Source organism: Gnatocerus cornutus, chromosome 2 (genome assembly GCF_029298725.1).
Source record: "Gnatocerus cornutus isolate USDA-ARS CGAHR chromosome 2, icGnaCorn1.1, whole genome shotgun sequence".
NCBI lineage: Eukaryota > Metazoa > Arthropoda > Insecta > Coleoptera > Tenebrionidae > Gnatocerus > Gnatocerus cornutus.
The window spans coordinates 11,277,163-11,302,390 of record NC_142234.1 but is presented as its reverse complement, the minus strand read 5'-3'; the positions used below and the strand labels follow the sequence as shown (position 1 = coordinate 11,302,390).

The window sequence follows — 25,228 nt, the reverse complement described above, 5'->3', positions numbered from 1 at the left end:
ACAAAATTTCCCAGAACGAAGCAAGGCTAGCACCAATGTGCGACATCGCCACCATTTCGATTTCCATGTCTGCTTTGCAACTGGGTTAAATAAAATTCGCTTCAGCTGTTGGTGCCAACTTCGAAAACTGGAATGTTAACGACTGCTTCAGCGTGCAAAAAATTGCCTAGTTTTATGATATATCTCATTACAGTGTTACTTAATAGTTGCAGAAATATTCTCGGATAACATTCGCTGTAAACTTATTGAGACATTAAGCAAAATTACGACACGTCCTGTACTCATCAGTCTGACACATTACTCAAGTTTTCTTGTGAACTTTTGTAAATGTCGATTTGAAGCTCACGAGATTCAGTCTAGATTTGAATATAAAAGATAATGATTAAAATTAGTTCCGTTAGATCTTCAATAGAAAATTGTAATTATTGGTATTATTACAAGCGAATTGCGTGCTTATCTCTGCCTGTTTAGTGTCCTTCGTTTTTTTTTAATTAAACTTATTGCTGCAATTTTCAAAGTAAACAAATTAAAAACGTCACTTGCCATGAAGTAATGTGCAAAGTAGAAAAACTAGATCTTATAAATCGAATAATTATGCCAATTACACATTTACATGCAGATATATCAATCATGAATTTAAAATTAAATCTGGGACCATAAAATTTGTCGTAGGTATGCAGAAATATACAAATATGAATATTTCTGTGTTTTATTGCAACTGAGATAAACTTGTGGTGGACTTACAGAGACTTTGAAAAACTCGTTAACCGTCGATAAAAGCAAGTCGGAATTTGCAGTTTAGAGTTTACGACTGGTAGGTACATAATTTTCCATTTGATTGAAGCTTAGATAACTGTTCGCGATTAACTTTGGCGTAAATGTAAGCCTTCAAAGCAATACAACATATGTATTTCAACTGGTGTCACACTCATGTTAATTTTATAATTGAGGCTTAATGAGTTACATATTTAGTTAATGCAAATAAATGTAGTCCCAACGATTGAGTTGCTTGAGCAAATTATTTTTTTTTGTGTAAAAGATTTTCCGAGTTTGGTTCTTTTGATTGACACTTCTTAAACAATGTGAAAACAAGATTAATTTTTTTTTGTGTCGTCGAAATAGGAAATCATTTTCTGATTTAATAGACGCGATAATATAAATTAAAAACAACATTCGCTGAATAGTTTTGAAGTTGCTTTATAAGCGTTTTTTTGTTCTCAATCGAGAATTAGTTCATAACATTGTGTTTATAGGCTAGGAGCGAAAAACATTCAACAAAATTATCAAATATCCAATTTATTAGAACCCAACCAACAAAATTGCTCATATTTGTTTTAATTGTCATGGATTTTGAAAATTCTTCTTATAGATTCTTTTTATGTTCTCTTTTTCTCTTTGTTTTGCTTGCTCCTACTCTATAAAACGATTCGTTTTTTTGCAAACAAAGTCGTCACTTTTAAACTGATCGATTCAGACTAGGGAAAAGAAACCCATTAGATCCTTCAGATATTTTGTCTTTTAGGTACATACTAAAACTAGTACATACATTCTAATCATGTTTTTAGAATTCTCGAACTCGTCGCAATGTTTCGATGTATTTTCTAAAGTAGGTATACTCGATTCTTTTTATAATTCGTAGATTTATTTATTCATGATGTATGTATAAAAAAAAAACGCAAAAAAACATACTTACAGAAGAATATGAAAATTTCGGAATTGAAAATAAGTTATTTAAAACTGTAATCGACCATAAGTCAATTATTTGTTGTTATACGTGGACTTTGAGCCCGAATTTAAAATTCGCGTAAAAGTCTGCGTAAAGTGCAAAATAAGCGAGAAATCGACCAAACAAAGTTTACATAGTTTTAGTCATTTTTTTTTTCGAAAAATCAATATTTCGACTTCTGGAAGTTCTAAGAAGCAATTCTTAGCAAACAAAATTTCTGTCCTCTAAGTCGTAACTTTTTGTTTACATTGCACATCATGAAAACATTTTCTCCACTCCAAAAAAAACAAAACAAAATTGTGAGATTGGGTACATAATTACTATTACATATTAGCATTATCAAAATTTCGATACATTCCATTTAAAGCTTCCTGAAACCGTTTAAAATGTCTTCAGAGCTTGCACAAGAATGTTTTTCATTTTGTTTAATTATCTATGCACTCATCTGCTATGAAATGCAAAGTTGCGTAAATATCTTTTCTCTTTTAGTTAATTTTTGTTATAACATAATTGTCCATTAATATTATGTAAGTAAGTAGCTATCAACTTAAAACTAAAGAAATATTAAATGTAGTAAAAGTGTCAATATCAGCCTCATTTGAATAGCATTAAATTAAATTTCTTCTACATAATATCTGAATAAAATAGATAAAATGCAAATTTATTCAAATACGTAAGCATGTGATAGAAAAGTTTGTCAAGGATTTGGATGTTATCTTATGTTTCCTTGGAGGATGTAAAGTAATTACCTGCTTCTTATCAGTCTGTTGTATTGTATTCAATTATTTCTGGTACAAATAAAAACGAATACACATGCTAATGTGTTTATAGTTGCTATTATAAATACATATAAGTTACAAAATTATATAAATTACACATTTACATGTGTCCTTTTGTTAATTATGTATCCATGGAGAAAGACTTCAATCGCCATTAATACAATACGGTGTTTTCCAACTTGTAAGCGAAAAGCTCGCCGCAATGTAATTGATAATAATCAACCATCTCGATAACACTTTCATGAAATTGCTATGCCGCATTAATGGTAGAAAAAGAAAACAACAACAAAAGAAAATACTTCCGCACTAATGTTTAAAACCACGAAATGGTTTCTTAGCAACCAATACAAACACATGTACAAGCATTGATTCCTCGGAAAACTGGTTGAAACCGGAAAATAATCGATAAAGCAGAATGCCTAGGTTTAGCCGGGAAAATCAATTTGATTATATTGACACACAAAAAAAACTTTAATGAAAAGGTTGTGGCAAAGTTAGCATCGAAAGAGCATGAATGAAAAACTTCACTTAACAATTCACTACTCGTTTACCGTATCTATCAATGTGGGGATGCTCGACCTAGGGATATAAATATTTAAATTTTAAGACCGTCACAATCAAGAATTCTTTTATCGAAAATAGCCACGGTGAGGCGCTAGTTTATCATTATCAATAAAAAATGAACCCACGTGAAAGGCGCATCATTCACAGATGACTTTTTATTGGTGCCATAATAAGAATTACTCCAATGTGATTGCCTCTGATTGTAAGCAAAAATCAATATTTTGCTGAGGAATAAAATAGTTAATTTAATAATTCATCGGTTTGAACGCAATCACGTTTAGATTTTTTGAGGTCAATCGTATCAAGTCATCAATCAAATTCTGTACGCTTATGAGTTCTTTTTACATTAATTCTCACTTCTCAGAAATTGTAAAGTCTTTAGTCCTACAGAACAAAAAATAAACTCTGAAATACCATAATTTCAATTTAAATATTTTTGTTGCTGTTTCCACTTCGCGAACTAAGCATAATTACAGTCTTAACAGATTTATTATTTATTACTTTCACTACCACCGGTTCCCAGTACGCTCCTATTTAATTTATGACTCAAGCGTATAATCTTAATACAAATCTTCGCAAATATCAGTAACTTTTTGACGAGACACAAAATTGTGACACTGCGAATGAACTTTTGCTGGTCTTGTACATAATTTGCTGAAATGGTGCCAAGCGCGTAATGGAACTTCATTAAATCATAGTTTTAATTAGTTAAAACTGCGTGAATAAGATCAGATAGCGGTACTTCCTTATTAACAAGAGATTTTTGCATTTTCAGACGTTTCTGGACATAATAAATAATAGGATGTGTACATAAATTTATTAATGACTACAAAGCACATTAATTTCTTCTACAACTATCTTTAAGAGAAACTAAAATACGCAATAGTACTAAACTAAATAGTAATAAACATTGGATAATAAAACTAATAGGTGTAGGATGCAAAATGTTTATTTATAGGAAAATTGAAATTAATTTGAACTTTAGCTAATATTGCAGATTTTAACGTAAAAACTCAACACAGTTATAATTGAATTGGATAGGGAATTTGAGTTTAAATATTGTGAAATTCTGAGAGAATGGGAACGTGGATTTATGTTCCATGATTGATTTAGAATGTAATATTATATTACTATTTTATTATTTATTATTCCAATTGTATTTTTAAGCTTAAGGCTATAAGAACAATTTTATACTTTTGATTTGGTAGCAGAATTATTTTAAGTCAGCTCCTTTTAAAATTGACAGAACTTTCAGCAGTTTCAATTTCACTAAAATCTAACAATTATGATGCACAAGATTCTTATTGAACTTCGAGTTTTATTAAAAAAACTGGAGCAATTTACTGAAGTAAATTATTATAAATTTATTTAATCTGCCCAAGAAATTTTCTGTACCGTCAAAACATTTATTATAGAAATTAATAGTTAATAGGTTTTATGTACTATTTACTTTATATGTTTCTAATGTTATTTATTTAAGCCTAACTCATTAAAAAAGTATGCGGCCAGAACACGAGTAAAAAACGCTAAATGTTTAAATGTTTCCTCCTGCAATAAATCTCCTGTAACTAATATAATGAAATAACAAGCACAACATATTCCTAGGATTATGAAGATACCGTTATCAAAATATCATAAATAATTTACAGTTTGGATATGACGACGAATCAAAATATTTACTCCTAAAACGATCTATTATTGATGCTCAATTAAAACTGCTTATTGTGTCGTAAACTGATTGAAAATTCAAGCAATCGATTTTCCACTAAATTAACCGTGTTTCCAGTTTTGCATAAAATCTCAGGAATGTATGTCATTTTCTCTTACCTCTAGTTGAACTCCAAAAAGATCGCGCGACCGGTCCTGCTTATTCCTGAGTTCCACATTCACGTTGGTGGAGTTATCCACCAAATTAGGAACTACGTTCTCAATGGGACTCATCTGCAACAAAAAACGTTTAAAATAGCAGCATATTTATCTTGAATATTATTAAGAAAACAATACTGCGAACAAGCGGCGATCAAACAAGCGATATATTTTTAACGGGCGTGAAATAGTATTTTACATGATTAGTGCGGGAATACAATTTTTGCAGATAAGTGCGACTCTTTCAACACGAGTGCGCCCCGCGCACGAGTGAAGGAATGTCGCACGAATCAGGCAAAATTATTCCCGCACGTCTCTTGTATAACATTTTTTGCACGAAGTTTGTAACAAATTTTCGCCATCATATACAGGGTCCGGCAACACTTGTGTCCACCCCCAAAATCGTCTTTAATTTTAAAGATAAAATTTTGAAAATTTGCATACGCTCATAGTTGACAAAGCTCTAGAAGCTGACGTAAAAATTTGTTTTTTTTATCACGGTTTGGTTGGCGTCGCGACGCCTAAGAAGTATAATTTTTAGCGATTTTTGAGTTTTTGCGGAAATATACGCGAATTCAATTTTATTTCAACATAACTGTGGTACAAATATCTGAGTTTTTATTTTAAATCTAATGCAAATTGTGTTTAAAATTTGCGAAAAAAACGTTGCTTTATCAAGTTAGTTTTCAAAATTATGACAGTGCAGCGGCAATCTACGTTTACACCAAAATTTCACAAGTCACTTCACTCACTTTTATAAAGGTTAATTTTGATTACCACGGGCATGTTGCACTTTATGGACACCAGAAATCGTTAATTAACATCGACAAAGTGACAATTTCACCAAGTAACACTTTTGTTACAATCTAAAGCGAGCCAAAGAATAGATGTCATTTGTGACACAAGATGTTGACAGATGGGTGTAAACGTAGTTCCCAATTTTGACATAATAAAATTGGAAACTAACTTGATAAAACAGCATTTTTTCCTCAAATTTTGAAGACTATTTGCATTGAATCTAAAATAATAACTCAGATATTTTTAACATATTTATATTGAAAAAAAATTAAATTAGGGGTTGATATCACAAACCCTCACAATTACCTAACAATTACATTTTTAAGGCGTCGCGACGCCAAAACTATCAGTGATAAAAAACAAATTTTTACGTCAGCTTCTAGAGCTTTGTCAACTGTGAGCGTATGCAAATTTTCAAAATTTTATCTTTAAAATTAAAGACGATTTTGGGGGTGGACACAAGTGTTGCCGGACCCTGTATAGTTCGCATTTGTTGGTATAAAAAATCAAGTCGCTGAAGTTTCCAGTTGACAGTTGTCAATTCTGTCAAGCAAAAAGTTCAAAAATAAAGATTTGTATTGATTTGTACCATGTCTTCGGAAGAAGAGTTTGAATTCGAGTGTACACCACCCGAAGTGAAAAGTGCGGCAACAGCTGCAATAAACAATTTATTGCCGACAAAATCACGCCCCAGATATGAGAGTACGTTTTCTCAGTTTGTCAAATGGTGCGAAGATAAAAAGATCAAAAGTTACTCTGAAAACGTCTTGGTGGCCTATTTTGAAGAAATAGGTTCTACTAAAAAAACATTGTGGCCAATTTATAGCATGATACGATCTTGCTTGAATATTAAGAAGAATATAGATATCTCGAAATATCCAAAATTGCTTGCCCTTCTTAAAAGGAAAACGGAACATCACATTCCAAAAAAGTCACAAATACTTGAAGGAGAACATATTACAAAATTTTTGACAGAGGCCCCTAACAAAGAATATTTTTTGATGAAAGTGAGTGGTTTGTCTTTATTCAGAAATTTACATTCAAAAATTTAACATTTATATTTTAGACGATTTTGATTATGGGAATTTCTGGAGCCTGCCGCCGAGAAGAAATTTGTAAGATGATGATTGGTGATGTTATCTTTAAAGATGACATAATTTTGGTTTCTATTCCTGAAACAAAAACTAAGGTTAAACGGGAATTTGCCATAACCAAAAGGGAATGGGTCGAAATAATAAAGCAATTTGTGAAATTAAGACTACAAGTTGTGACTGACAACAGGAGACTATTTCTAACTTATCGTGCAGGAAAATGTATAAATTTACCTATTGGTATAAACACCATTGGGAAAATTCCATCATTGATCGCCAAATATCTTGAACTTCCAAACCCTCATCAATATACTGGCCATTGTTTTCGTAGGAGCAGTGCTACTTTATTAGCAAACAAGGGGCTTGACTTTCTAGCCGTTAAAAGACATGGTGGTTGGAAATCTTCCGCAGTAGCGGAGGGATATATCCAAGATTCTTTAAAAAATAAAATAGAAGTAGCAGACACTTTGACAGACACGGAACCTGTAAGATCCAATTCCAACAATTCGTACAATATTAGTAACGCCGTGAGAACTGAAAACACTGCTGGAGTTTCTGGTGTGTCGTTTGCTTCGTGCAGCAACTGCACATTCAACATAAACATCTATAATAATAAAAATTAAAAGTACTGAGTATACTTACTTGATGACCAACATCGATTACTTGAGTATTTGTAAAATAAAACGTTTCACAAAAGCTTAATTTTATTAATCGTTAAAATCATAAAACTTGTTAATGTTATTTTGAGGTTATGTTTTTACAAAAGAGCAACAATTATTAAGTTGCTAATAGATGGCGCTGATGAACTTTTTCTCAAAAAATATTAATTTTCTTGTAATTTGTTAACTTATTTAAATAAATATTAGGGGAAGAGGATCCCAATGCGTGTTTCTTTAAATTTGTAGTAACTGATATTTTCTATATGGCTTCTATGGCAAAATTTTTGCGTGCATGTTCCCGCACTAGTGCTCGAAAGCCTTAGTTACCGGTGATGGTTGCTATGCGCGAAATCGTTGTTCCTGATCTATGAGTGAAAAAATTATAATTACTCTACACCGGGAAGTGAAAGGAAAATCGTGATGAACAATGACTGTGCCTTGGATCTTGAAGCAAACAAAATTTGATTATATTTTGATTTGGGTTATAATTAAAAAATATCGAGAGTATTACGATTTCGATTAACGCTTTAATCAATACGTGGTGTGATAAAAAAATTCAACGATCATTTTTAGCATGAAGGTAATTATAGAGCAGGAGTGCTTTTAACATTTATTGATCTTTCGACAAACACCAGGCGCTTTTGCATTTACACTTCTTGCAAGTTGCACGAATTTTCTAAGGAAACAGACCGTAACTGTAGAGTTCACCGGCGATTAAACAATATGCTAATTTGATCCGTTTATAGTAGTTTTATGATCGTCATTATGTAGAAGTTTAATAATTTTTTATGACATAATAATTACGTGGATCGGTAGGTGGTGTGACGTGCTGCACTTTCAAGCTAATTTTAGCATGAGGTGTTTAGAGTTCTAGTTCTGGTTTTTAGTCATTTAGTTCTCAATCATTTGCAATATAAAAAAAATTAGTATTACAAATTTTGTTGGTCAGGACAACATAAGAATCTTCTGATTATTTTCTTCATTCTTTTCTTTTCTACCCCGATCAGAGTTTAGGTATATTGCCATATCTCAAGTTAACTGAAGCGACCGATTTTCCTAATTTTGAGTAGCTTACTAATTTGGTCTCAGTTGCTACGTATTTTTAAAATTATCATCGCAATATTAAAAAAAATGCGCCTAAATTTAAAATTTAAATTTCTTAATGTGAAAAATGTGATAATCACAAAAATTGTTAGATCAAGACAGAAGTGGTTGTTAACGTTGCTATGAAGTTAGCGTGACGTTAAATCAAAAGCGAATTGTCATATTGTCAACGCAATTTTATTTATAACACTAAGAGCCAGTTTACAGAATCTAAGTTAAATCTTTAATTTTTATTTACGTAACATCATGTTAAAGTGACATGTAATCGTATTTCCACCAATTAAATTGCCAGTCAGCAATTGTTAAATTAGTTGCAAAATTAACTTAATTTCAATTAAATTATTGTGTAAAGCAACCCTAAAAATATAAAGCAAAATTTGATATTGCTCAGTTGACACGTTAAATGATATTTCATTATAATTCTGACTGTGTTTATTGCTCATTTCTTTTTGAGCGAGATCAGTACTTTACACATCATCTGACTGGAAAATGCAGTTTAAAAGCCTTTAAAAGATTTGCATTCTAGTCGATGAAGTAAGAGTAAGCCGAGTGTCGTGTGTATCTAATTGTAATACAAACTGTAAGGTTTAATAGCTCCACCTGTGAAGAAAAGTGCATATAAAATTCACTTTCGACGACTTTTCAACCTCAATAGTATATTCATTTGCAATTACACGGACATAAAGCGACGTTCCAGACTCATGTGTTCGCTATAAATGTAATTGTAAATTCCTGCAAATGAACCTATAAATAGTCTCTTTTTTTGTGAAGGATATCGATGTGCTGGCTTGTTCTAAAGTCGTCCTTGCCTTCCACCATCGACCTTACATTTGACCGCGTACCTGCCACAGATAAAGGTTGCGCTCGATCTATTCTATTTTGATGAAGTAGGAGAAATTGAAATCAGGCGCCGACGAAATTCTAGATCAATTGGCGCGAGTGTGTACAAATCACTTCTGAATAGTCGTTGACATTGGAAGAAAGTTAGTGAAATTATTAACCTAAATATATGACGAATTTCTCCTAAGGTTCGACTACAAGAACGGATCTTTGCTGTTAACGTTGTAGGTGACATGTCGGTGTCGCATAATAGTGAAGAATAACACTGTCATCTGCACCTATGTTTAATTCAAACTATTGCATTGCCAGATGGATAAATGCATTGCAATGGATGCAGGAATACAGATGCGTTTTACAGTTACTGCGGTTGTGGGCTTCGGGTTTTACAACTTTGCTTTTTCATAATATAGTTTGAGATTAGTCTTTCTTGCGGTAGGACTATTCGTGATTTTTAGTGTGCTGATACGATTTGCATAATCATATTATAAATCATATCTATAATCTAATAATTGTACAAATATTTCCAACTTGCACTCTTAACTGTCAAGGCTTCTTTCAATTACGTATTGTGAAACATCATACAAATCTGAGGTCTTAATAAATGTAGCTATTAAGACAAGTTCAAAAATCGAGATCGTATTTTAATTTTAATAAGGGGTGATCACAAGAAACGTTACCTAGTTCCCAACGACAACGTGTTTTAAAAACTCTTTAAATATGCTGTTATTGGCAATATGCTTATAAGATCCTAATAAGAGACGTTGCTATTGGCTAACAAATAAACTTAAAAAAATAATTAAAATAGCTCGTTTAGTTCACAAAGATCAACAGCGCTCAGTTACGAAAATAAGGACCATTTTTTATTGTACATTATAACTTTAAATGTATTTTCCTTTTCTCAATTATTAGTAATAGCAATATTAACAGGATAAATTTAAAATTAATCAATATGCATAATTTTCAAGTTGCAGAACTGTTACAAATGATTTTTTTGTTACAATTGGAATGTGCAAGCAGGAGCAATTTATTATTGCAATTAAATACATGGCGAATTAAACGTTTTAACCACAGCCTTGCTATTGATTATCCTCCTTATTGGGATCAACTGACCTTTCACATAAGACAACTCTGTACAACCAGTAGGTGTTGTATAAAATATTTTGGATCATTTAATTTATGAGCTTTAATTCCAAGAAATCGATCGCATAACAACAAGCATTAATTAACAGAACCTTAACGAAACAGTCGTTTGTGTAATATTACTTTATTAATTTCCACCTGAAATGTATACTCTTATAAAAACATTTATTTTTTATGTAATAAAAATTTAAGGTGTTGAATTGTTATTGGTTTGTGTTAATAAGATCCTTTTAGTACCGATCACACAATCTCAATAATAATGTTATTATCACTTTACCACTCTAATTAACAAATTAAAGTGCGTACAGGTAAGTGATTACATTATTAATTCGCACATATACAAGAAAAACACTTTGCATCCATTTATAAAATAATAAAAACCCTGAATATCCAGCAAATCTTTTCTGTACAAAGTTCGTTTCTTTTAGCTAACTCATGGTAATTTCATGAATTTCTTTCCTTTTATACCTACAAAATAAAGCCTCTGTTATTATAGTTTCTGTGCTGTGGTTAAATCTATTTAATTTTGCGGTGTTTTCCACTGAATGATTTTAGAAAGACAAGGAAATTTGTCCTCAAAAATACTTACTTATTTATTTATCTGTAGTTTGCTCACGAACCTGACTTAAATTAACAATAATTACTTACCAATTAAGTGCATACTACAATGAAATGCTCGAATAATCTAATGATAAATTTGGGTTTTTAAGGTAACAATAAAACAACATACATTTATCAAAATTTTATTCGTAATTGCATGTTCATGAACAATCACAAGCAATTTCAACCCCAGTGGAGTGTATCGATCGTGATTTGATTACAGATAAGGAGTTTTCAGTGCATAAAAATTGCGTTTTGATGATACACTTGACGTAAATGATTTCTTTTTTATTGTCCTCGTTCTGAGAAGTAAGTTGGTTTCTAATACTGCCTAAACAACTTCACATTGCAAAAAATAAACTGTAACATTTTTATTCCTGACTACACGAAAAAACAGCTTGCAGTGCTGCGATCAGCTTTATAAATTGTCCTATACCAGATAATCAGCAATCTGCGAGATACAACATAAATCATATCAACTGACATATCTAAACTCTATATCAAGGGCTGTACATCATGTCAGGAATTTAACTTTTATTCTGAGGTTCACAGTTGACTGCTGTTCAGCCTCATATTTATGCAGGAAATAGAAAAAAATACGGTAGGCTTATAGCATAATGCGTTCTTCAGAATAACTATTACAATGTTAAGTTGATAACGTGCACTAGGAGCTTTCTTGCATATTTCTTATAAATGGTAGTTATTATCAGAACAATTAAGATGCATTTATGCTTCCCACGAAATATGGCATTAAAAGAATCACGATTCAAATACAATCTGTGAATTCTTCCAGTGCCAAGGTTCGTAAGAGGCTAAGGATACTCAATTATTGTACTAAAACATTCACTACAAAGTTGCTTAAACAAAAAACAAATTTTACATTTATTACTTAAGTAGACAGTAAATTCAGCCATGCATGAAACCTTTACGATAATTATGCATTTTATTATTTCTTCGTAGTTAAAAACCACACAAATTACACAAATTACGATTTAATTATGAGGTCCAAAAGCAAAAGTGATATTCTTCTAATGACATTTGCAGAACGCTCTATAGAAAGTAAATTTCGAATAAAACAAAGAAAGTTTAATAACCGAAAAAATGTCGGTAGAAAGTCAAAGCGAGAATTAATGAACCGTTAAGTTCGAATATAGAAAGAGAATGCAGTTTTCTCGTTGCATAAAGAAAAGGGTGCGTCTCATCACAGTCGGAAAAGCCTCATTTTCAAATTTTATAGAATCGTTGGCATGTTAAAACCATATTAACCTTTCAAGAAAGCAGAAAACCGATAAATTCAAATGCTAAAATTCTATTTGCATAATTTCACTTTTATGATAAATTTATTGTTGTGTAAACGACGATTTTTTTAAACAAAGTTTAAATAATAAATGTGTGGTATTAAACCAAATAATTAAGTCAAGAGATAATTAAATCACGATGATAAAAGCAATAAATGCAAAATTTTGCGTATGACTAATGCGCTGACATTTAAAAACGAAAAAAATCAAACTTGTTTACAGAAATTAATTCTAACTTGTTTGATAAATATAGAAAGTGTAAAAAGTTCCGTGAGTACCATCTAACCCCTAATAATTTATAACTCCCTGTCATGAATAGTTAATGTACACGCAAGAATTTTCATGTTTCGCGACTGAATTTAAACACGCTGTTTTAGTAAAATTTTTCTACATTACGTGTGACAAATGCTACTTTTTTAATCTGCGTGATTCTATGAGTACTCAGTAATGAATATGTTTGATGGGTTATTTGTAATATTGCGCGGTGTTAAAGCATGAGAATATAAAATTGCGAAAATAATTTCAAACTCTTCATACCAAGTTTGAATATGCAAAATATAATTACTTTAGAGATCTTCATTATCCACCTCAGATAACAACCATAGATTGGCTTTTATGACAATAATATTGTAATTTAATTTATACATCTAGGTCTATATCTGTCTAAAGAAAGTTGGTGGAAAATATTAAACTTCACTATAAATCTATGATTTCCTGCATTAACTTACAAAACCTAATTAGTGACACGCGGCTGAAATTATCACCTACATAACAAAGCTTTCACTACAAATTTTGTACATTCGCTGGTCATCAAAAGTGGTCCACACTAGTCGCTTCTTAAATTTCCGACCGTTTGTATCTAGTATGATATGACACCTTACCGCAACTTAGAAAGTTAAAGTGTAAATCAAGAAATGCAGTAAATCAGAAAAATCGCGGCAACTTATTAGAGCACACAAAATAACTGTCCGTAAAGCCAAAATCGACGAAACTGTATTTTACCAGCGTTGCAACCAGAAAGAGCGCAAGTCATAGATTAAAGACCGCCCCAAATTCAAATGTTTAGATGCACGCACGTTCAAACTAATCTAAGGTAATAATCAAAAAGTGACGTCATCAAGTCACGGAATGACTGCAGCAGTCAATATGATCGGGAGGCCGCACTGAAATTGCAGAGTTACTTAAAGATTCCATCAGAAGATGACATAGTGACTTAGCGTTGTGGGTAATTAGTTCAGATACAATTCCGGTGAATGATGCAAGTCGATAAATAGTAGATACGGTTGGACTCTTTTAATCAATACTATGCTTGACGATAATAACCTTTCACATTGATTTTTCCGCGAACATAACTGTTGGGGATAATAACACTGGTGAACTTTGCGTAGATTTAACACGAGGGTCGCTACGTCGGCTCGCGTGATTTAACGTGATTTCCTGATTTTCACAAGGTTTCCATGAAAAATTCACCGTGTAGGAGGGAAACAGTTTGAAAGCAAAAAGTCAGAAAGACTCGAAAAGTACGGGGCGTTATCGCAATCTCAGTTCAAAGCGAAAATGGATTTATTGAAGACAGTGCAGAACGTTTCTTGCTACCGTTGCCATAAATATGCAACAAACTTAATATACATCATGATAAGGGAATAATAGCCGCATTCAGCTGCCTCGTCACATGATTAATTAAATTGAAGAAGACCAGGTGTTTTAACGACAACAATAATTTTAATTTTTGTGCAGTGTAACTGTCTCAGTCATTTAACGTTATGCAAAATTAGCGTAAAATTCCCATACAGAGTGTAATTACGTAAACACAACAATAGTTTCTAGACAATCGCAATGTCAATTATAATGATAAGTTACACTTCCAAGTTGCCTAATTTGCGTCATACTAAACAACTTGTATGATCTATGAATAATCCGTTCATAGGTTATCTGTTTTGAAGAGCGCGAATCCGCGGTTCCGCTCCGGTGATTTATTAAACCGGAGCGGCCATTTTGAAAATGATAATCATAGTTAGCCGTTTAATTGAAAATGATGGGTTTGCTGAAGTGCTTCACAGGTTATTATTAGTCGATCGTATCAATTACAACAAAAGCACGTTACATAATTAAATAAGAAACGCTGAAACGGATCGAAACTTATTTCAAATCGGATTCGGTTCCGCGCGCAAATACTCCCAGAAGAATCACTAATCCCAGGAAATAATAATAGAAAACACAAAATTAAAGCACAAATGAGTTGAATTTGGACACAGAACTGAAAGCACTGAAATTCACATGAAAACTGTAAGAATTAAGGTGGCAAGTTTGACGTAGGTATTCAAATGTTTCAACAATGCATGTAACGCCTGGCAACGGTGGCGCATGCGTTTCGTCTTCGTCCAGTCAAGGCTCACTCCACTCCGGAAGTTCCCGTCATGCAACAGTGCTGATCTGTTTCCCCAACCATGCAACATTTTTATTCGATATGTCGTTTTTTTTAATACCTTCAAATATACCAAATGAAAGACAAAGAAAAACACTGCCGTCTATCAAGATGAACATTATTATTATCATTTCTACGCAAGTGTAGAACGACCTTATCGTAGCTGATTCATAGAATAAATACAAGCGAAGATGCAGAGTACCTGCTGACAGAAACTTTGGACAGCTGATACAAGTCATAAAAACACAGGTGACTTTTAACTTTTGCCACATAAATATAACGCACAGGTGTTTTTTACTTTACATGTTCGTGCCCCTATATACCTTTACCTATGGATTTTTTTGTGCCTATATTATCCACTTAAAATGTGCTTTCGTTTTTTTACAGTGGATAATTCTGCCATTGGGTGTTACCATCTGCTTAGACGTTTCATCCCTATGTTATATTTTAACACCTGCCTCGAACTTAATTACTACCCAGGGTGCATAATCCACCCTTTAGTCTCTGTGTTATCGTCAAAGTGATCTCTCACATCATTGCTACTTCCAATTTTTGTCAGTGAAATAGTACTGGTGTTGCAATATGTTGCAAAGTATGTACCACAGGTGAACTCGTATCATATTTTCCCATAAATTTTCTGGCGTTGATAAAGAAATTATTGCAACATTGGTCTTTGGTCGCGTTATGTAAATGCATTTTTGCATATTTTAACGTTTGTTTTGCTTTTAAGATAACCTGAATTTTGATGTGATAACATGGGGGGAATGATTTATAAATAGTCTAAACAATCTTTTTTTTTTCGAACAAATTTTTTAATATAGATATTTTTGGCTTTATACCTAAATGAATAAAGCGAACTTTATCTACAAAAAATAGTATAGTTTAGTTAATATTTTTGAGTGGATGAAATTTGTTTGTTCACGTGTATACCATATACCATACAATCTTCTTCCAATTTCGTTAAATTTTCAAAAAAAAAATGCTTATGTAAATACACTTTTTTGTAAACTAATTTTGTTTTTTCTCGCAAATAAATTGGATTCTGTAACTATTGTTTTGTTCAGAACAACTTGAGGGATCCTTATTTCGGTTATTTGTCATTTCAAACACACTTTCACCCTCTAAAAACGGTAAATTGCAGAATTTGTGTGAAGTGTCACGTATTTTACACACAAGTCATCCGTTGCAACGAAAATTTCAATGTTGGTGCTATTTTTTTAATTTTTTGATTTGCGTTGTGAATAAAGTGTTGATGTAATCATTTCATCATCATCGCCTTGTTTAGGCTTTTGAAAAGTAAATTTCAAATTGGGGTAGACATGCGGCAGTTAACTTCAAAGTAGGACTCTTTTGTCCTAAAACCATTATTTCGTAAAAATTTATATGTACAAATTAATATTTTGTTATGAAATCGAACAAACAAATTTTTTTAATCACTCAAGTTTCTCCATACAGTTACAGTCAAAAGACATTCAAAAATATTCACTAAATGCTAATTTTCAAGCTAAAACTGCAAAAATATTTTTTTACAATCAACGAACATGGACTAACCTTAAACAATAAAAAAATCAGATAAACAATGATTTGCTTCATATTGATTTGTAGCTATTTTAAAGAAATTCATTAAACGAGCTTTTATGGGCGATGATTGGAACAATCCAAACCTGTCTTTTCAAAAGCTTTCAGTTCACATATTCAGAGCAAAAAAATCATAAGTACTACGTATTTATAATTTTCTTGAAAAGGAAACATCCATTTTTATTATAAAATTGACATATAGGTATTAAAAAAAATATGTAGCAGAACATCTTTCTTTCGTATTGAAACCGAAAACTTCTCGTAAATACCGATGTAATCACTGAATAAAAAACAATACCTATTACATCAAGATCTTGCCACAATTGTCATTTACAAGCGCTAAGTAGACAGAATGGTCTTGTGTAGGAATAACGGGTTCGAAGTAAAAGAATGGAAGGTCATATTGTTTGTCGGAGATTTAATACATTGATTACTTTGTGAGAAAAAACCGATGTCTTCGAAAATGATATAACATGCACGTCAATTTTTCCTGTTTGCATTGTCAAAATTCCACCATAACGAATAGTTCTATTTATTCATATTTTAACCGAAAGGAGTGCCCAAAGATAATAAATTAGCTAGTTTTTCATCTTTCATTTAGATACTTTTATGTAGTGTTGTCATAGTCTGTTTGGGGGACCGACAAGATCATTTAACATTATTGCAACTTACAGGTTCTTGGATGAACTGTATAATGAGCTTCCTGTATATTATATTATTTTCTATTTTTAAACTAATTTATTATGTAAAACGCAAATATATAAAGTGTGTTGATGTCGAAGACAGCAGATATAAAAGCAACATAGATAAAAGTAAATCATTACTATAATAATAGGAGGTGCATGACGTTTTGTCATTAACGTAGGTAGAGCTTTATATCTACTTACATAATTTACAGAACCTCATTTGGTAACAAATTCTATTACACTTATGCTCGCTCTATTTATTCTTATAAAAATAAGAGAGAAGAAAGCAATTTTACTTATTTTGACTTTGAAAATCCCAATAGGTCGAAGCCGGTGGATTAAATAAACAATAAATCAAACCATAATACTTCCTCGTTTCTATGTCCTTGAGGAGACGGATAGATGAGTGTTAGTGCACATACCGTATTGTTTAAAAAAGGACAAAACAAACTGAAAGCGGTATTTACTCTACACAAATGGGAGGTAATTTAAAAATCAATGTTCCGTGACGCCAAAAAGCTCGATTTATGACTTATAGATGGGGATTTTACTAGACCAAGTGATTCGTTAATTAAACTTGAACATTACATTAAGTTGCTCATTACTCATTACTGAGAAAACCTGATTTTCTTAAAAACATGTTTTACCTTTCTTCATGGAATTTCCATATCTTCCGCTGTTGTCATGTTTGTACTTTTTGTTTTAGTTTTCATTATACTCATGAAACGTAATTAGTCGAGACATAATAAAAAGCTCCAAGTCACGTAAAACACACTACCTGTAGGTGGTAGCTTATTCAATTAATTAGCCATCACATTTTATTATCTCGTAAATGCGAGAATCTACATATCCTAGCAATGTAGTTCGTGACATCCGACATGCTGCTATATCGGTACAGAATTTTTTGTAAACGGAAAATAGCAATTTTTTGCTGTTAATGTTACCAAGCGGATAAAACAAAACGAGTTCTCAAAACTGTAAAATACGGTAATAAAGCCGGCGTTTTCTAGAGCTTAGCCACAAATGTTTTCAGGTAAATTTTAAAATAAACATATTTGTTACTGCGGTTAATATCGGTACTACTGCCACAAATGACTGCATAGCATTATTGATATAACGCACCAATAGATGTAACACTTCCCTAGAAAGCAAGTAGAATGTTATGTTAATCTTGTTCGTAAGTATGCGAATTGCATGGACACTACAAATAGATGAACGTGTTTTTTTTTAAGTTTCTTAAATGCCACTGGTCGATGTGGTGCATTAAAGTTGCTCACATATCTAATTGTCAGTGAAATTAAAAATTCCTCCAAGTAATTGGAGTAGCAGTTTTGAGAAAATTTGAGGCTTCTCTCGTTACTTAGCAGAATTGTATTTTTTTGGAACAAAAATGTACCATAACTGTGACCACCACATAATGTCTTCAAGGTGAAAAAAGTGTCACAAATTAGACACTATTCAATTTAATGAACGAAGGAATCACGCTGCGATTGAAAAGATACGTATGTGCCTAAGAAACCGCAAAATGACACGGCTGGTGCTTATTTATCGTATTAAAACTTCAATTTTATGGGAAGGTAATCTACTGCACGCCTCCAGTCGTATCTGCTTAATTAATTTTCGTTTGTAGTTAGGTAATTTAAATAAACATCCCTTTGTGCAGATTGTTCATTGTGCTAACACCTATTAAATCAATATCGCAAGTAATTAGGTGAAAGAAGCCGACAAAGCCCACTCATTCCATCCACAGAAGAACCTTGAGTCAAATTACCAGGATTTTAAATTTGTTCCAATAAGAACGCTCAATTGTAAGTGTCGGTAATCTCCACTTTCGATATTCGCAATGGTCGTAAATACGCAAAAAATAACTTTCTTCTGATCGGTCCGAGCAGTAATCTTACTGAGTTTAATTGGCTCCATATATTGTCAAAGTGAAGTGCACTTACAGTGTAAAAGCTGCCGCCGATTCATTGTAGACTAAGCACACCTGGAAGGCATTCCACGTAGAAAAATTCTTCCTATCTAAGTTTACACCTTCATTTTAGAACTGCTGTCATAACTTGTAGCACCAGTTGCACTTGATCAAATTAACTGACTGTTGCATTGCCCTTTTTAGAACCAAGTCAGATTGCTCTGATTAACGAAATAACTGGACAGGGAACATTGCAATGCACAATAATATTCAAAGTAAGTAGGTTTTTGTAGTGATGCATGCTCGTGGTCGGACGTGAGAGCAAGAACATGATTGCACTATAGATTCTGAAAACTGTACCGCATTAACATGAATTGTGTACAAATAACGCTACAAAACTACGTTCGGTACTGTTATTCACTAAAAGCAGAAACCCAGAAACAAAGACGTCAAAAATTGTGTTATTGATTGTTATTTTAGTAAGAAAATTCTTGATGATATTTACATAAATTAAACTTGCAATTGAAATATTTGCATTTAAGCGTCCGTAAAAGTTCAGGTTAACTACCTAATTTCCTGCAACTTCAAGATTGTGAAGGTTTGCTAGAGTCCAGTCACATGCACATATTGATCGGTAGAATTAATTCAAACGAAATCAATCTGTTCAGAATTCCTTGAACCACTTTTATAATTTATAGTGTCAGAAGAAGTATTCGGTGTTCATTATGTATCCACCTTGTGGTCGATTGTGATTAAAGACTGTCCATTTTAGTCTGTACAAGTTGATTTGTTGATCAATCTTATTATTCTGTTGTGAAACACTGTACACACTCTAGCACTTGTTAAATTAAACTTTGCATCTTTAGCAGGTGTTCTTGACCTTTTTACAATCATCGTTTAATTTGATTAAGTGACAACGACACAAAACTCTGAAGCAGATTCGATTTCAAAATTACACGAATTTCGCTCGAGTGCAAATACCGAAAAGTGTTCGTCGATGACTTGACTTTTATTATTTACTCTAATTAAAGTGCATTAATTGTCAATTAAACTAATTAAAACGTCAACGTTGGCACTTTCCTCAATCAAACAGGTTTCAAAAATGATTACGCGTATCCAAGAATTTTTAATTTTTTGAACCACCGCAGTTTTTGTATAGTAGGATTTAAATAACAAAATTCATTCATGTGAAGCGCTGAAGCAATTAGTTTTAACAGGAAAATATTTCTTGTCTCCAATTCAAAATACCGCTTCCGTCTATTTTGACACAAAATTTACCGTTTTCTTATTTTACGTGCATTAACTCCCACAAAGATCTAATTTTGTCTGTACCAAATTAAATTAGTTTAGTAATAAGTTATTAATTATGTAACAACACCATCATATCTACAATTCAATAGCGTTGGTGATGACTGGGTAAGGAAAAAACTCTTGACTAACATCTACTTAGCCAAGTTCGCTAGAGCATTTCATGACTCAATTTAATGATTAATGTAAAATCACGCTGCAATTAGATGAATTTAAGCAACCACATCGGAATTCGTATTGAATTTGTGTTTTATAACCCAAAATATTCGTTATTAGCTCTAATACCGTCCGTTAAATTAATGTGTTATTATCCATAATGGTGGCGACCACCTTCGATTTCTTTGATGACCGCCTACGTCTAAATTCGGTGTATACGCCTCGTTTTCATCATTATCATTTCACTTTCAGAACTCTGACAAGTACCTAATTGGGTTAACGAAGTTCCGAATATGGAGAAGCAACATTGCCATTCTGAAGCGTTCATTTCACATGCAGAGCCGCTGTCTTTGCTTAGATAGTTATTATCCTGAATTATAGCAAACGTGAAATATAATTCTACCTACAGACATTTTGCAGGCAAATTAGTCTGCTTGGTTAAATGGTGTTGGGTTAAGCATCTGCCCCATCATTGAAGTCACCAAATGCAGAGACGTATTCCTGATCCAAAGATAGTGTTGACAGGACAATAGTTGTACGATAATTTGTCAACAAAGACAGCCGACATGATACACTGGTAATTTAAAAAAATGCAAGGGTTTACCAACGACAAAAGTAAATGAATAATTTCAGGAAGTTCCATCGTTTACCCTAAGGTGACTCACGCCTTTGTTTGTAAGCTTGTGGGCGAGACGGCCGTATCAATGTAAAGATAATAAGAATACACAACGTAATTTTTACGTGTCTGGAACGTAAAAAAATTCACGTCTCGACGAATATACGGGGGCGATCGCCTTTATGCAATACCAAAAAGAGTTCCTTTTTAATATCGCTCACTGAATCATTTTGTGGTAAGCTGTCTTGGTAATTTGTTTCCAAGAGATTGTGGGTGCAACCGAATATAGACATCATTATAGTTTGAGCTGAATCTCGAAATGATTCTACGGTACGTTGAATTTTCAAAATTCCATTACTCAGCATATGTTACTAATGCATAAATATTCAAAAACCGGAGGGAGTCAACCGAAAAACAACAGGGTGCGGAAGGAAATTCACGCACCTGTGAATGGTTCACACGGTAAATAGCTCCGGACATGGACTTGACCAAATCGTCTGACGATGGTTTTAAACGGTCTCTGAACGCTTTAATGGTATATTGTTGTGTCCTTAAAGATTTCCTTCTATTGCCGTAACGACTATACTCTATTACATTATTAGTACCTTTTGTACATACAAGACCTGTAAGTTTAGCTACAAATCTGTAGGTCTGTAATTGCTGACGAATATACCAAACTAACATATTTTTTACATTTATGTATGATTGCAAAGTAAGTAAAATAACAAAACTGAAATGTAAGGACTGTTATGTAGAATATCTAAAGAATTCGTAACATTAAAATTAATATTTCATAAAAATGTAACAGGTGATGTACAATGTGAAGTTATGCATTTTAATTAAAAAGGTATGAATGTGAAAAAATAATGAAAGAACAAGCAGTGGTAATAAAAACTAGGTGTAGAAAAAATCTGAAAGTCTTTATAATAAAATTAACAACAAAAGATTTTAATTGTATTTATAAAAGATTCATTATACTTATCTTAACTTGACTTTTTTTAGTCTTGGAGATACAATCTAATTTAGAATGCTAGCGAAAGCGATATACTTTTATCAAATTATTCCATCGAAGCTTAGGGCGATGACTTACACAAGCTTTGATTGTTCCAAAAAGGAGACAAATTTGGCAAAAGTGAATGCAGTTCTATTGTTTCGTCGTGTTATCATTATGAAAAGTTTCATGACAAATACTTGTGAAGTGCTAATTTAGTGGGTTTTCTTCCATACCCATCGTATATTTCCACACTAAGAAGTTTCTCTACTTGAGGAAGCTAAAGAAACTGCTCTTACTGAAATGTTGATTGAAGAACTTTCGCTCTCCTCGTTAGATTCTCGAGTAGAGCAAATGCCATTTTCATGCGTTGAGATTTTTAAAATGCAAATAGAGAGTCAATAGAGCACAAAACTGAAAAATCTTCGTTTCCCACAAGAACTTGGCCCACAAACAATATTTGAGCTGCTTTAGGTTGATCTTTTGAAAATTTTCACTATATTCAACAAAGTGGCGTAGCATTGATTTCACAATTTTGACTTACAAAAATGATGTTATTAACAGTACTACGTCCTAAACGTCAGAAAATTATTGATAAAAGTTGTATTAAATATATAAAAAAAATAGTATTTTACATGATTAGTGCGGGAATACAATTTTTGCAGATAAGTGCGACTCTTTCAACACGAGTGCGCCCCGCGCACGAGTGAAGGAATGTCGCACGAATCAGGCAAAATTATTCCCGCACGTCTCTTGTATAACATTTTTTGCACGAAGTTTGTAACAAATTTTCGCCATCATATATAGTTCGCATTTGTTGGTATAAAAAATCAAGTCGCTGAAGTTTCCAGTTGACAGTTGTCAATTCTGTCAAGCAAAAAGTTCAAAAATAAAGATTTGTATTGATTTGTACCATGTCTTCGGAAGAAGAGTTTGAATTCGAGTGTACACCACCCGAAGTGAAAAGTGCGGCAACTGCTGCAATAAACAATTTATTGCCGACAAAATCACGCCCCAGATATGAGAGTACGTTTTCTCAGTTTGTCAAATGGTGCGAAGATAAAAAGATCAAAAATTACTCTGAAAACGTCTTGGTGGCCTATTTTGAAGAAATAGCTTCTACTAAAAAAACATTGTGGCCAATTTATAGCATGATACGATCTTGCTTGAATATTAAGAAGAATATAGATATCTCGAAATATCCAAAATTGCTTGCCCTTCTTAAAAGGAAAACGGAACATCACATTCCAAAAAAGTCACAAATACTTGAAGGAGAACATATTACAAAATTTTTGACAGAGGCCCCTAACAAAGAATATTTTTTGATGAAAGTGAGTGGTTTGTCTTTATTCAGAAATTTACATTCAAAAATTTAACATTTATATTTTAGACGATTTTGATTATGGGAATTTCTGGAGCCTGCCGCCGAGAAGAAATTTGTAAGATGATGATTGGTGATGTTATCTTTAAAGATGACATAATTTTGGTTTCTATTCCTGAAACAAAAACTAAGGTTAAACGGGAATTTGCCATAACCAAAAGGGAATGGGTCGAAATAATAAAGCAATTTGTGAAATTAAGACTACAAGTTGTGACTGACAACAGGAGACTATTTCTAACTTATCGTGCAGGAAAATGTATAAATTTACCTATTGGTATAAACACCATTGGGAAAATTCCATCATTGATCGCCAAATATCTTGAACTTCCAAACCCTCATCAATATACTGGCCATTGTTTTCGTAGGAGCAGTGCTACTTTATTAGCAAACAAGGGGCTTGACTTTCTAGCCGTTAAAAGACATGGTGGTTGGAAATCTTCCGCAGTAGCGGAGGGATATATCCAAGATTCTTTAAAAAATAAAATAGAAGTAGCAGACACTTTGACAGACACGGAACCTGTAAGATCCAATTCCAACAATTCGTACAATATTAGTAACGCCGTGAGAACTGAAAACACTGCTGGAGTTTCTGGTGTGTCGTTTGCTTCGTGCAGCAACTGCACATTCAACATAAACATCTATAATAATAAAAATTAAAAGTACTGAGTATACTTACTTGATGACCAACATCGATTACTTGAGTATTTGTAAAATAAAACGTTTCACAAAAGCTTAATTTTATTAATCGTTAAAATCATAAAACTTGTTAATGTTATTTTGAGGTTATGTTTTTACAAAAGAGCAACAATTATTAAGTTGCTAATAGATGGCGCTTATGAACTTTTTCTCAAAAAATATTAATTTTCTTGTAATTTGTTAACTTATTTAAATAAATATTAGGGGAAGAGGATCCCAATGCGTGTTTCTTTAAATTTGTAGTAACTGATATTTTCTATATGGCTTCTATGGCAAAATTTTTGCGTGCATGTTCCCGCACTAGTGCTCGAAAGCCTTAGTTACCGGTGATGGTTGCTATGCGCGAAATCGTTGTTCCTGATCTATGAGTGAAAAAACAAAATTTGCAGATGTTTGTAGTTGACAAGGCTCTAGAATCTAGGATCGCAAAATTTTGTGTTTTAGTACCCATAGTTTGGCGTCTCGACGCTTAGTAAATGTAATGTTTGGCAATTTTCGAGTTTCTATAAAACCAGCTATTTCAAATTTATTTAAATATAATTCTAATTCTAATGGGTACGTTTAGAAATTCTAGAAATTCTTAAACCAGCACTTACATTTTAATCACTTGATGCTTGTCCTGTATTTATAGTGTTTTGCACGTTATTTCATGAAAACTGTAAAAATCCAACATTTAAATAATAAAAAAAAATTACAGCTGAAACATGAAAGTATAAAAAAAATTAAGAAATCCACAGAACGTATATTTCGCAGTTCAAGAATTCATCATTCTCTTCAGCAAATCGAACACCCACCAATGATGGCAAAACAATACTCAGCCCACTAGATACCGATATAGACACCGAGTTCAACAGCCTCCTACACCTTTCATGGGTGAACTTGCACCAGTTCGAACCGAGTATTAGACAGAATCGCACAAATATTGAATTCTAAGTTCAAACGGTAATCGAATCATATTGCGCCATTTGTTCAGCGACTGGTTGCGTGGGTACTTTTGCTTATTTGGTCGGTGAA

General features: G+C 32.6%; 3 protein-coding genes and 3 long non-coding RNA genes across 10 annotated transcripts in view; 3 read left to right on the top strand and 3 right to left on the bottom strand.

The window, feature by feature from the left end:
• The window catches only part of LOC148178990 (ras-GEF domain-containing family member 1B-like), a 71,245-nt gene that overhangs the window by 33,916 nt on the left and 12,101 nt on the right, over window positions 1-25,228 (bottom strand). The window contains exon 2 of the mRNA XM_088050837.1: window positions 4,897-5,010. Coding sequence (XP_087906963.1) covers window positions 4,897-5,010 — 114 coding nt within the window. The remainder of the gene's footprint in view (window positions 1-4,896; window positions 5,011-25,228) is intronic.
• On the top strand, window positions 6,221-7,468 carry LOC148178995 (uncharacterized). Its single transcript, XM_088030981.1, has 2 exons — window positions 6,221-6,740; window positions 6,800-7,468. The coding sequence occupies exons 1-2, from the start codon at window positions 6,324-6,326 to the stop codon at window positions 7,445-7,447; spliced, it is 1,065 nt and encodes a 354-aa protein (XP_087887107.1). The 5' UTR covers window positions 6,221-6,323; the 3' UTR covers window positions 7,448-7,468.
• LOC148178994 (uncharacterized) lies at window positions 6,728-7,559 on the bottom strand. Of its 3 annotated transcripts, XR_015769671.1 has the most exons (4): window positions 7,467-7,559; window positions 7,308-7,407; window positions 7,059-7,259; window positions 6,728-6,905 (listed from the first exon to the last, which is right to left on the bottom strand). It is a non-coding gene; the product is annotated as an uncharacterized LOC148178994 (long non-coding RNA). The 3 variants fall into 3 exon arrangements; XR_015769669.1 differs by having other exon boundaries at window positions 7,059-7,407; XR_015769670.1 differs by having other exon boundaries at window positions 7,059-7,428; window positions 7,467-7,558.
• Window positions 14,921-21,584, top strand: LOC148178993 (uncharacterized). The gene is made up of 3 exons (XR_015769624.1): window positions 14,921-15,139; window positions 20,783-21,107; window positions 21,164-21,584. It is a non-coding gene; the product is annotated as an uncharacterized LOC148178993 (long non-coding RNA).
• On the top strand, window positions 22,770-24,196 carry LOC148178992 (uncharacterized). Its single transcript, XM_088030966.1, has 2 exons — window positions 22,770-23,468; window positions 23,528-24,196. The coding sequence occupies exons 1-2, from the start codon at window positions 23,052-23,054 to the stop codon at window positions 24,173-24,175; spliced, it is 1,065 nt and encodes a 354-aa protein (XP_087887092.1). The 5' UTR covers window positions 22,770-23,051; the 3' UTR covers window positions 24,176-24,196.
• LOC148178991 (uncharacterized) lies at window positions 23,456-24,287 on the bottom strand. 3 transcript variants are annotated; one of them, XR_015769660.1, is made up of 4 exons: window positions 24,195-24,287; window positions 24,036-24,135; window positions 23,787-23,987; window positions 23,456-23,633 (listed from the first exon to the last, which is right to left on the bottom strand). It is a non-coding gene; the product is annotated as an uncharacterized LOC148178991 (long non-coding RNA). The 3 variants fall into 3 exon arrangements; XR_015769658.1 differs by having other exon boundaries at window positions 23,787-24,135; XR_015769659.1 differs by having other exon boundaries at window positions 23,787-24,156; window positions 24,195-24,286.

What these genes read in the sequence shown, in the direction of transcription:
- LOC148178992 (XM_088030966.1), top strand. Translation starts at nt 23,052, where the DNA reads ATGTCTTCGGAAGAAGAGTTTGAATTCGAGTGTACACCACCCGAAGTG. An exon ending in AAGAATATTTTTTGATGAAA is followed by an intron (nt 23,469 to 23,527) that starts GTGAGTGGTTTG and finishes TTTATATTTTAG; the next exon opens with ACGATTTTGATTATGGGAAT.
- LOC148178995 (XM_088030981.1), top strand. Translation starts at nt 6,324, where the DNA reads ATGTCTTCGGAAGAAGAGTTTGAATTCGAGTGTACACCACCCGAAGTG. An exon ending in AAGAATATTTTTTGATGAAA is followed by an intron (nt 6,741 to 6,799) that starts GTGAGTGGTTTG and finishes TTTATATTTTAG; the next exon opens with ACGATTTTGATTATGGGAAT.